This window comes from Narcine bancroftii, chromosome 5 (assembly GCF_036971445.1).
Source record: "Narcine bancroftii isolate sNarBan1 chromosome 5, sNarBan1.hap1, whole genome shotgun sequence".
NCBI lineage: Eukaryota > Metazoa > Chordata > Chondrichthyes > Torpediniformes > Narcinidae > Narcine > Narcine bancroftii.
Genome location: NC_091473.1, coordinates 251,028,727 through 251,040,815, shown reverse-complemented (window position 1 = coordinate 251,040,815; position 12,089 = coordinate 251,028,727). Strand labels below are relative to the sequence as shown.

General features: G+C 39.4%; 1 protein-coding gene across 1 annotated transcript in view; it reads left to right on the top strand.

Annotated features, from left to right (window-relative positions):
- LOC138765189 (S-adenosylhomocysteine hydrolase-like protein 1) overlaps positions 1-6,704 on the top strand; it is an 86,010-nt gene extending 79,306 nt beyond the window's left edge. Inside the window, exons 13-17 of the mRNA XM_069942111.1 lie at positions 326-424; positions 1,804-1,872; positions 3,438-3,516; positions 3,702-3,822; positions 5,587-6,704. Of these exons, the coding sequence (XP_069798212.1) occupies positions 326-424; positions 1,804-1,872; positions 3,438-3,516; positions 3,702-3,822; positions 5,587-5,593 (375 nt within the window). The 3' untranslated portion in view covers positions 5,594-6,704. The remainder of the gene's footprint in view (positions 1-325; positions 425-1,803; positions 1,873-3,437; positions 3,517-3,701; positions 3,823-5,586) is intronic.
- Positions 6,705-12,089: the final 5,385 nt, after the last annotated feature.

Below are 12,089 nucleotides of genomic sequence, written 5' to 3'. Positions count from 1 at the left end.
TCATGCTGACTTGGTGGCCCCCTTCCACGCTATGTTTCTACAGTCTACAGCCTGAAATTTCATGTTGTGAATATTAGTTCTGTTCACAAAAATCTAAAATGAACCCCAGTTTTGTACATGCCAGTTGGGTGTAATTGGGGGGCGTGGGCCAAAAGGGCCTGTAACCCTTAAATTTTACAAAGTTGGGAAGATATTGAGCAAGATGTGAATTAATTTTTTGGTGATTAAGCAATTCAAAGTAAAACATGCTGAATTTCTCGTTCTGCCTGTTTTCTGATGTTTTTGTGCTGTATTTTTTTTTAAAGATTTTTTTTCTCCTGCATAGGCCAGTCTCCGAACTCCTGAACTCACCTGGGAACGCGTGAGGTCTCAAGTTGATCATGTGATCTGGCCCGATGGGAAACGTGTTGTGCTTTTAGCTGAGGTTTGTAAGTTTCATTCTGCTTATGGAGTAAACATCCAAAGAACTGAACGAATTAAGTTTATTACCTTGTGCAATGAAAGTTTTGTTACAGATTCCCAGTTGCATAAACAGATGTATCTTTACCTCCTGTAAATGCTGCTACATCTGCTGAGCTATTCCAGCTTTTCTGTGGCCTATTTTACACCATAAAGCTGTGAGATTGCCCTAATTCAATTAGCTTGTTCATTGCTTCTTCAGCGTTCGGCAAAGGGCTGCAGAGTGTTCTTGAAAAAGAAACCATTGAGCTTGACTGCTACAGGGTGCAGGCAAGGGTAGAGCAGTAATTTGAGAACTGAAGGGGTGAGTTTAATTTTTTCTCAGGAAGTTTGTGACAGTTGTGAGTGGAATTGAGATAATTCAGTTTGCTGGTCCTTGATTTTGTTTCAATGTCCTTGGAAGATGAAAGCCTGCAAGTGCTGGCCTTCATTCACTGAGGGATTGATTTCAAGAGCTGTGAGAGGTAATGATGCAGCTTTATAAAACCCTGGTTAGACCATACTTGGAGAATTGCGTTCAGTTCTAGCTGTCTCAGAGCAGGAATGATCTCGAGAAGGTGCAGAGGAGATTTACCAGGACGTTGTCTGGAATGGAGAACAAGACTTGTGAAGCAAGGTTGACTTACAGTAGGGCTTCTGTCTTCTGAGAGACATAGTGTGGATAGCCAGTACTTTTTCCTCAGGGTGACAATGGCAAATACCAGAGGACATTGTTGAAGGTGAGTGGAGGAAATTTTGGAGGAGATATCAGAGGTTTTTTTTAAACACAGAGTAGTGGGTGTTGGAATGCTTTGCTGGGGGTGGTGGGACGCTGGTACCACAGGGACGATTTAGACAGGTACATGAACATAAAGAAAATAGAGCGTTATGGATCCGAGGTGGGAATTAGATTGTTGTGGAATAGGTTTACATCAGTCAGCACAACATTGTGGGCCAAAAGGCCTCTTCTGTGTGTGGTTGTATTCTGTGCTGTAATTTTCTTTGCATTTATCCCATGTGGAGTAGTGTTTCACATTCCAGAGTCTTCTGAGCAACAGATTAATGAGGGGGGGAAAAACCTGACTAGCCAGATTACACCTTTTACAGCTGTGTAAGAAAATGACAAAATAATGCAGCAGTGGACACCAGATAATGAGGAAAGGAAGGAGTGATGGGCTTGGCTACAGATTCCTGCTGCAGTTCAGTAATGACCCTTCACTTCATAGCTGCTCGGTACGTTTTGAACGTGTTTCTGGATTGGGCATGTGTGTTATTAGCTTAACTACCTAAACACTGAAAAGCAATTAACTGACCGTGCACGATTTAAAATGTCATCTTAATAATTTTTCATCTTGTTTGGTTCAGGGTCGGCTTCTTAACTTGAGCTGTTCGACTGTGCCCACCTTTGTGCTTTCAATTACAGCAACCACTCAGGTTTGTGAATAGATGGGTCAAGAAAGTAATACAATGACTAGTGATGTCATAAGACAGGAACAGAAATAGGCTATTTAGCCCATCAAGTGTGCCCTGCCATTTAATCATGAGCTGATCCATTTCCCACTCATCCGCAACGACCGGCCTTCTCCCTATAACCTTTGATGCCCTGGCTAATCTAATTGCTCCCTTAAATGCACCCATAGATACACCACGTTCTGTTCCAAATGGACATCCTTCAATCCTGTTGTGCCTAGACTCTTCGTCCGTGGGAAGCAACCTTTCTACATCTCCCTACCCTGTCCATGCCTTTCAACATTTGAACTATTTCAATGAGATTTTCCCCACCCCCGCCAACCACCACCATTCTCTTAAATCCCAAGGAGTACAGATAAAAAGCTGTCAAACATTCCTTGTATGATAATCCTTTCATTCCTGGAATCATAGTTAAGCACCTCCTTTGAGCACTCTTGTATCGATCGGATTGAATACTTGATGCCATGTGTCACTCAGGTGAAATGCTTTGTGGCACATGTCACTCCATTATCTGAATAGATGGATCGAGCAAACAATGCAAATTCTTGTGATGTTTACGAATTCAGTGTCACGTGCTATCTGTCTTTCTCCATTAATTTTCTTTCATAATGCCATTGTCATGTGCTGCAAGACCAGCCAGTTTCTTTCTTTCTTCTAGCCAGCATTTCTCTGGTTAATGATGATGAACAAAATCCCTGAAATGTTGCAACTGGCAGTGGACACACAAAACTCATTCAGCAGCTGCCCAGACAAGTCCAATCTGCTTTAAGCAAAGATTGTTAAAGCAGGCAGGTCTCGGTTTCCCAGGCCACAACTTGCAGAGTTATTGCAGCTGCCAAACCAGTAAATTTATTTAAAAGATAAAGCTGGAAAGAGTTACAGAAGTTGTTTCCTCAATGTCAATATTTTTGACATTGAATGGAAATTGAATAAATATTAAAAAAATTATTAAAAAAGCCTGTGTGATAGCTAGAAAATGTGTGGCAGTAACTTGGAAGTCTGATGTGTATTTGGGAATAAGTAGATGGCCGGACTGAAATAGGGAGTTGTTTACCACTTGAAAAGATTACATCTATTTCACACAATAAATTTGAAGTTTTTCAAAAGATTTGGAAACCATATTTTCAAACTGTAGGAATTAGGTTGTAATCATCCAACCTGAATCTACTGACTGTTAAAATTAAGGTGTGTTAGATTTTATTTGATTGTTTTAGTAATTTTTAAATTAAATAATATCCAGATGTTCTCTTTATCTTCCTTTTTTACTTTTGTATTGGGCTGTTGGGGGGGGGGGGTGGTGTGGAAAACATTAAAAAAAAATCACTATGTATTAATTTTTAGTGTTTTTGAACAAGAAATTAATGTACAAGTTTTGATGCATATGTGAAATTAAATTTTCAACACAATAATGCTGAAATATAAACAACAATTTAAGCCAAAATACAATATGAAATTCCCAGGAAAATAATTGGCTTTGTGTTGCACTTACTTATTGCACTTGCGAGTGATTTGAACTCGTCTCTCTGCAGGCGCTGGCCCTGATTGAGCTCTACAATGCTCCCGAGGGCCGCTACAAACAAGATGTGTATCTTCTGCCTAAGAAGATGGGTAAGTGGCAGTGTCCTTGTGACTGGGGATAAACTAGTGGCAAGTGTAGAATTGTGGTGGGACTAATAATGTGACATTCCAAAGGTTGCAAGGTTGGTTACTCAATATATTCTTTAAACTGGAAAGGCTTGCAATGTGCAGAAAATACTGTTCAGCACTTGTCCGTAAATTTGGTATCTCCGCAGATGAATATGTTGCCAGTTTGCACCTGCCAACCTTTGATGCTCACTTGACAGAATTGACTGATGACCAAGCAAAATATCTTGGATTGAACAAAAATGGACCTTTCAAACCTAATTATTACAGGTACAGTAAAATATAAGGGATCATATTGTCTATGCCAGTCTTTGAGTTTTGTTTAAGGTTTCCCAAATGAAGACAGTAATATTAAATATGACTCTGAGGAAGTCTTTGAGAATGTAACCCTTTAGTTATTGTCATCGTTCAAACATTTCTGGTATGAAATGGGATCATTAGGAGTTTATCCAATGTATGCTGTTTAATTGTGACAATTTAACAGTTAAAGAGCTGTTTTAGAATTCACACTGTGTCCAGGGTGGGGTGGGGGGGTCCCTGCCTGTAAAGCAACAAGAAGGTCAGAGTACCTCGTGGATATCGAATTTGAAATTGAGGTGAATATCAGCAGCTTCCACGTAGTGAATGACATTGTGCCATCTCCTGCCCCTCCTTGTTCAAAGTTCAGTCTATTGTCAAAGTACGTGGGCTAAGTACGCATCCTTGTCAGTGAGGAGCAGGGTTTGTGTGATAGCCTGAGCCATGCTTGCAAATGTCAACAGTGTCTTATGGTCTTGAGCAGAGCAGTTCCCACTCCCCACAATGATGCGCTCTGACAGGATGCTTTCAAAGGTGTACCTATATAAGTTGTTGAGAACTCAATGTTCTTGCACTGCCTCCCAGTCTTTAGCTCTGATATAATTATCACCGCCGCTATTCTGCATGAAAAAAAATCTAAGAACACGCCTAGGGTTGTGCATTTGTATTTGTACAATGTAAATGACAATAAGTCATTATTGTTTAGCGACTGGTTAGTTTATGATCGTTATAAATTATGTGGTTAGGTTGCACACTGCCCTTTGCCTACAAAACCATCAGAGGGAGCTCTCTGCACACATTTATCTTGTTCCTCTTCTTCCATTATCGGGGTGGGCAACCTTTTCATTTTTAATTTAGACATGCAGCACGAATCAGGCCACTTCATCCCACACGTCTGTGCCACCCAGTTAACCTCCATCCCCGATACTTACTCGTGGGCCAAAGTGGCCTGTTACCGTGCTGTATATCTAAATTAAAAATGAAAAGGTTGGCCACCCCTGTTTACATCACACTATATGTAACTTCCCCTCCTCCCGCCGCCTTTACAATCTGCAGCTGTTGTAATCGTGAAAATTTCTTTAGTGTCTTCATTTAGTAATTTATAGCACTGTGAGAGGGAATTGTTTCTTAGTTTCTTTGAAAGAATTCTGTGGTGGAAAAGGTGAACTATTAAAACAAGCATTCAGTGAACAAGTTCTGGAAAAGGCCAAAGGATGGACAATATAAAATAATAAGATAATTTCCCCATGGGCACGAGTCCGACATATAACCATATAACAATTACAGCACAGAAACAGGCCAATTTGGCCCTTCTTGTCTGCACTGATCCAAGTACCCTCCTCTAATCCCACTTACCAGCTCTCTGCCCATATCCCTCCATCCCCCTCCCATCCATATACTTATCCAACTTTCTTAAATTTCAAAATTGACCCTGCCTCCACCACCTTTCCTGGAAGCCCATCCCACATAGTAACCACTCTCTGAGTAAAGAAGTTCCCCCTCATGTTACTAGTTACTAGTTCCCTCACATTTATGTAGCACGCCTCAGATCTATTAATAGTCTGGTGGTCAATAATTCTTTGAAGCTTTTGAGTTCAGCATAGCGTAGTGAGTACAGGAACACCTTTGTGGGAAGGATGGAGTAGTATTGAGTTGCCTTGGACTCATCAACGCTAATTGTTGGAACTCAGGAGAATCCTCTTTAATGCATAATATTTTTCCCCCTGCTTTCTCCAGGTATTAGATCGACCAGAAACCGAATGATTGAAAACAGGACCAGGTTGTCCGAAGCCTCAGTAGAAGAATGTATAGTAGGAGCCAGCCTAGCTGTTTAAATGCTCGCTAAATGTAATTGAAGAGCATTTCTGCACATCTAGGTATCTTATTTCTTTAACAGCCTGGTCTTTTTGCTTGTATTTTCTTTTCTATCCTAATTATAGAGTGTTTTGATATCTAATTTACTGCCGAGAGATGTAATTGTCTCCTTACGTTGCTACAGCACATTCTCTGTGAAATCACTTGAACCTGTATATGATTGTACTGTAATAATTTAAAAGTTTGTTTGCTTTGTTTTCCTGTTTTAGTCTCCAACCTGAGCTTAAAGCTCAGTTCAACCTTTTTCAAAAGATGCTCTTGTTTTTAACTGTTTTTTAAAAAAAACCTGTCCATGGTGATCATTGAATCCTATCTTGGCAATTGCCAGCGTAGGTACACGATACTCATCTTCGGAATTAGCGTTGACTCTAATAAGTGATGAGTAGAGAGTTTTAAACAAACCAGATTCAGTGCTAAAGCGGCTGTAAATATCACTGTGTTAACAAAATGTGAAATGATTTTGTTGGAGAACTTCAGTTGGCTTCCCCCTCTTCAGACCGTGCGCTGAAATAAATTGTCGCCATCAAATGCTACACGTCAGATCGTGAATCATTACCAATCAGGCAAAGAAAATCAAAGCTTGCATCTATTGATTCAATAGGGAAAATAATTTCAAAGAGTCGGTATTTGAGTTTTCGGCAGTTAAATTTTGACAGAATCAAACTAGAACAAGGTTCGTGCCATATGGAGTTGGTAACCTCTGTTGAGTCCTGATGGCTTTTGGTTCCACTTGTATACAAACACACAGAACATTTCAGAGATTACATACTGTTTGTGGTAGAGCTTTTTTTTTAAAAAACAAAATACATCTTGGTGCATTTTCAGGACCATAAGCTGAGCACTGGATTCTTAATGATAAGGGTGTTATGTCTTTGAGCCTCTGAGGTTGTATATCCAATAGTGGGACCAGAAAGTACTTTCACTCCAGTTACATGAAAATATATATATTTTAAAATAATAATAAAAAAATTTTAAAATCATGATGCAAATGTGAACTTCTTTAAAGTCAAAAATGCCTCTGTAACCTTGAATGAGTGAGCGTGGACTGTAATGAGAATGCATAATCAAGAAACCTTTATGTGTAATTCTTATTAATTTGGTTAAGGTTAATTATTGAATATAGAAGGAAAATTATTCGTGCAATATTTTTAGGACTGCCCTTGTCTCAATTTTGGAACATCTTGAACTGAAGCAATTTTCATTAGAATGAAAACTGAATGTACCGAAAAAGCTCAATATTATTTGTGAAGAAGGAAAAAAGGTCTCATTTGTAATGAGAAAAAGTTTACTTTAAAAAAAGAAGACCATATGTTGAACTTGCAGAGAGAAAGGGGTGAACAGAACAAAAAAAGGACACATGATAAAATGGGAATGAAGGAGCGAAGCACGATCTGCTGGAGGTACTTGGGGTCGAGCCGCATCAGTGGGGGAAAAAAAATGGTCGTTGTTTCAGGTCAGAAGCCTTCAAGGTGGAGATCAGATGAGATTGAATGACACCAGTGATGGTGATACCCACTACAGAGGGAGAGGGTGATGAGCAGCAAAAGCTGTATTGGTGGGAGTTATAAATAGATGACAAATCTTTTTTAAAACCCTTTTTTAATTTTTAAAACCAGGATGCTGCAAATGGGAGATATAAAATTAGAAAGGCTGATGGAATAAGGGTCAAGTCCAAAGGTGGCACCACTGGATGTTGACCTGAGCCTGTCTGGAGAAGGAGGCAAAAGGGAAGGGAGAGGCATGGAGAATTAGATACAGCCACCAGTGAGCTTCAGACCAGGCGTTCTTAGATCTACAGTGCTAAATGACTGAAATGTAATGAGCCCATTAACCATTCAGATTTCACCTCCCTGTTGCATGCACACAAGTCCATATTGAAACTGGTGGTGAAATAGGGTTATTCATGCTGTATGCAGGCGGATTGAGGAATCTTGAGTGTACAAATTCAACAGTAGGATATTTCTGCCACCATCCCCTCCATCTGTCCTTTGACCAGTGAAGTTCCAAACTTTGCCTAGGCTGCTGTGTACATTTTTTTTGCTGTTGTTGATGGGACATTAGTTTTTGAGGGGAGAGGGGAGAAGGGTGTTGCATCGGACACTACTGAACCACTCATGCTTCAGCTATTTTGATGAAGGTAAACAGCAAACTGAGCATTGCCAGTTGTTGGTCCACCTTGCTTTGAAGACTGCACCATTTGAATTGTTGGCATCTTTCTTTTCTATATTTTGTTGCAGAGAATTATCAAAATCTCGATCCATTCTACCCTAACCCCATTGTACAAGTTCCTCGGTAGCCTTGAGCCTATTGCAGTGTATCTACTTCAAATGAATAATTATCTGTGACATTTTACCAGCTAGCAATCAAATTCTGACCCAGTATTAATTGATGTACAATTCTGATTACTGCTAATGTTGTAAATATGACCAGAGATTGGATATAGCTGTAAATAACATCTTTGAGCGTCCATGGTGGTCAATAGTTCCCTGAAGTGGACATCGCCATTGATTTAATTTCTCTGTATTTACACAGTTGGTGATAGTCAGCCCGGATCACCTCTCTTTATATTATTGTGTGATCATGTAGTGTTTGTGCATCACCTCCCGAATATGGTAATTTATCAAGTTTAATGTCATGTGATTATACAACCCGACGAAACAGCGTTCTCCGGTCCTCAGTCCAAAATGTGCAGACTCACAACCGATAGACAATACATTGGCAGGACGCGTATTTTATCTGTACAAATAAATAAATAAATAGATTTTGCTTTGTGCAAATGAGAATCTCGGATGGTCAGTGTGAGCAGTTCCTTTGGTCATTCTCACTGCCTGTGGGAAAGAAGCTGATCTTCAGCCTGGTGGTGCTTGCTCTGATACTCCTGTACCTCTTCCCCCATGGGAGCAGCTGAAAGATTTTATCTCGTGTGTACCAACAGCATTTGGTCAGTGTGGTGATATGTAATTACACCACTAGGTCACCAGGGGTCATCCCGGTGACCTTGTATACAAAGCCGTCCAGAGCTACAGTCTAGCCTTCCAGGTTCGTCTTGCAGAGAGACAAGACCCTCTTAGTGTCCATATTAGTTTATTAAAGCTGTCTTACACTCGCACTGCTGGTGTGGTTATTGTCAGTACAATCAGGAATATTGGAAGATATGGGGAGAGTTCTCTTTTTGACAATCACAGCGACTGCAGACTTTTTTGTTTCATTCCATAAGTTGGTGCCAAAACTTTAAATAATCAAAACAGCTGGGGCTGGAACAGGACAAGCTTGTGGAAAACCTCATTTGGAAGACAGGTTGTGAGTACCTGGTCAAAGCTCTTGTGGTCCATACAAGAGGCGAGGACTGCCTGACTAATGTTTCACTTGAAATAAGAGAAACAAAAAGGCACTTTGTGGTGACCTGAAAGAAAGAGGTTATCATCTGGAGAAACCTGAGGGGGAAAGTTTCTTAAGCAAGACACTGAAGTGGCTGAAAAAAAGAATCAGTTGTGGGTGTCCAGCTTACAACAAATCTCTCTTTGAAAACCGACAAGAACCTTCTTGAGTGGTAACCATTTACCTTTCAAGCACTAAAGCCGTGAACTTTATAAATGTTAAATTCTGTGCACAGTATAAGAAATGCCTGCAACCAGTGAACTTGGAGGAATAAGAAGTGAGATTGGATTGTGAATCAAAAAACTTTTCTGAGCTTACACACACACACACATAACATGCATGTGTACTTAGAATTAGAAGGGGGCGAAGTTGGGTTAGTTGAGTTGATAGTGATAAGTTGAAGTGTGATTCTATTTTCATGTTTAAAGATAATTAAAAGCAACTTTTGTTTAAGTAACCATTTGTCTTGGTGAATATCTATTGCTGCTGGGTTTTGGGGTCCTCTGGGCTCATAACAGTAGCTAACCATTTTGGGGCATAATTATTTAATTTCCAAATTAGCTGAAGATGATCTGTTTCAGACATCTACACATGTGGTGTACATATGGGATTGATTTTTTTTTTGTTGCAATCTTTTTAATGTTGGTTTATTTTTAATCTATTTTATTGATTTGTACATTGAAAAATAATGATCAATACAATTATGATATGTGCTACAGAACTAGTAAAAATGTTACAATAGTGATCAGATGCAAAAATTCACAAGTAGAGTAGCACAAACTTGATGTTACAACAAGAAGTAACAAAGAAAAAAAAATTCTGAACCCCTTCCCCTCAGCAAGGTTGACATTTTAAAAAATTCAAGCGGCATAATCTTGGAGCGAGAGATCACCGTACCAAAGTTCCAGATCAACACTATTAAGGTTATAGTAGTCGTCCTTAAACCTTGGAATTTGATGTTTGAATCAATAGCATACCTAATTTATTCCAGGTTTAATGTCCCTTAACTATTGTGCAGGTGTAGGTGGAACATTTGCATTTAATCAAAATTGCACATCTGGCCATTCACAAAGAAAAGGATAAAATGCATCATTGAAGTTAGTCTAACATTGTCACAAGATATTCCAAAATGAGCTATGAGAGGGTTAGGTTCCAATTTTAATTTACAAATAACCAGTAGAGTTTGAAAAACTTCCTTCCAGAATGTTTCTAAGTGCGGGCAGGTCCAGAACGTATGAATTAAAGAGGGCATCACCTGTTTTACATTTGTCACATCGAGGATGAATGTCCGGATAAAAATGAGACCATTTAACTTAAGACATATATATTTTGGTGTATAAATAAACTCATGAAACCCTTAAAAATTTCTCGGTGTTGGGGGGGGGGGGCGGGGGGGTGACTTATATGCTGAAAATACTTTTGAGACCTTAAATTTATTGAAAAAAAACAGATTGACTTTGATTCAATATGTAAATGAATCCTGGAAGCACCTCCCCACCGCCGGCACTGCTGCTACCCAACACCTCCCCACCACTGGGAGCTACCATAACCGCTCCTACCTGAGACCCTGACGTTGCTGTCGCCACTCCTGCCTGGTTGGCCGAAGTTTCTGTCATTGCCAGGAGCGTGATGTTGCCGCTCCAGCTCTGTGGGCCTTTGCTGTTTCTGTCTGGTAGGCCGAGGGTTTTTTAAAAAACTTAATTTACGGTTTGTTACTTGTAATTGGGGTGTTTTTTAAAAAAAAAAGAAATATGGTTGTTCCTGGGAGGCCCAGCCAGCCCAAAAAATGGGGGTTGGCTTACACACTGGATATAAGCAAAAAACCATTAAAATGAGGCTTAAAAAAAACCTATACGCCAAAATATATGGTATATGCTTTATGAACCACTAAATTGTAACAGACAATGCCGTGCACAAAAGGATTAGTTGAAGAACAGCATTCCACACTGCATTCATTCAAATCTTGCTCCCAGGTGTTCTTGATTTTAATTAATGAGGCCTTGTCTTAAATTAGCCACTTTGTCATAAATAAGAGATATTAAGCCTTTATAAGGAGATTGTAGTTCAAAAAAATGTATTAAAAGAATATTTGCCATGGGAATGCCAGGAAAATTAGGAATCTGGAATAGAGGAAAATGCCTAATTTGTAAATATCTTTTCAAAATAAAAAGAACGTTAGGTCAATTAAATTTTATAACCAATTATTCAAAAGGTGTAAAATTGTTGACAATAAAAGGGTCTTTAAAACATTTAATACCCAATCTATGCCACTCATTAAAAGCTGTGTCTTACAAAGAAGGTTGAAAAAGATGATTGGATGTGTGAGAAACAGAAGTACCTTCACAGAATTTGCTCAAGACAAAATTATACTATTACAACAATGCAAAGTTGGGTGCTTCCCCTTACCCTGGGAATACGCACTGATACTGAGGCTGACCCAACTTTTATACATTTCATTTCAGTACAGAGATACCTTCCCCCCAACATTCTTCTGCCTCCTGGATTGGTTTAGCATTAGGTAATTCTGCCCACGTGGATTCTAACTTCTTATCAGTTTATGTGCCTTCCTGCAAAATTGTTAGCCAGGAAATATCATGTCTTTGTTCTTCACTCATTAATCAATCCCCAAGACTTGCTAAAGCTATCTACTTGCTATCCTGTTTTGAAGATCCTTATTTTATTATACTTTTATAACCCTTCCTCCCATTCCAGCATCCCTTCACCCTGATTTAACCCATAATACTTCATTTCTAATGAGCACTTGCTTGACTCCTCCCATTCCAGCATCCCTTCACCCTGATTTCACCCATAATACTTCATCTCTAATGAGCACTTGACTCCTCCCATTCCAGCATCCCTTCACCCTAATTTAACCCATAATACTTCATCTCTAATGAGCACTTGCTTGACTCCTCACATTCCAGTATCCCTTACAGATGTAATTGGGAAAATAAGAGAAAAATTCTGAAATCCAAAAAACCTTCTAA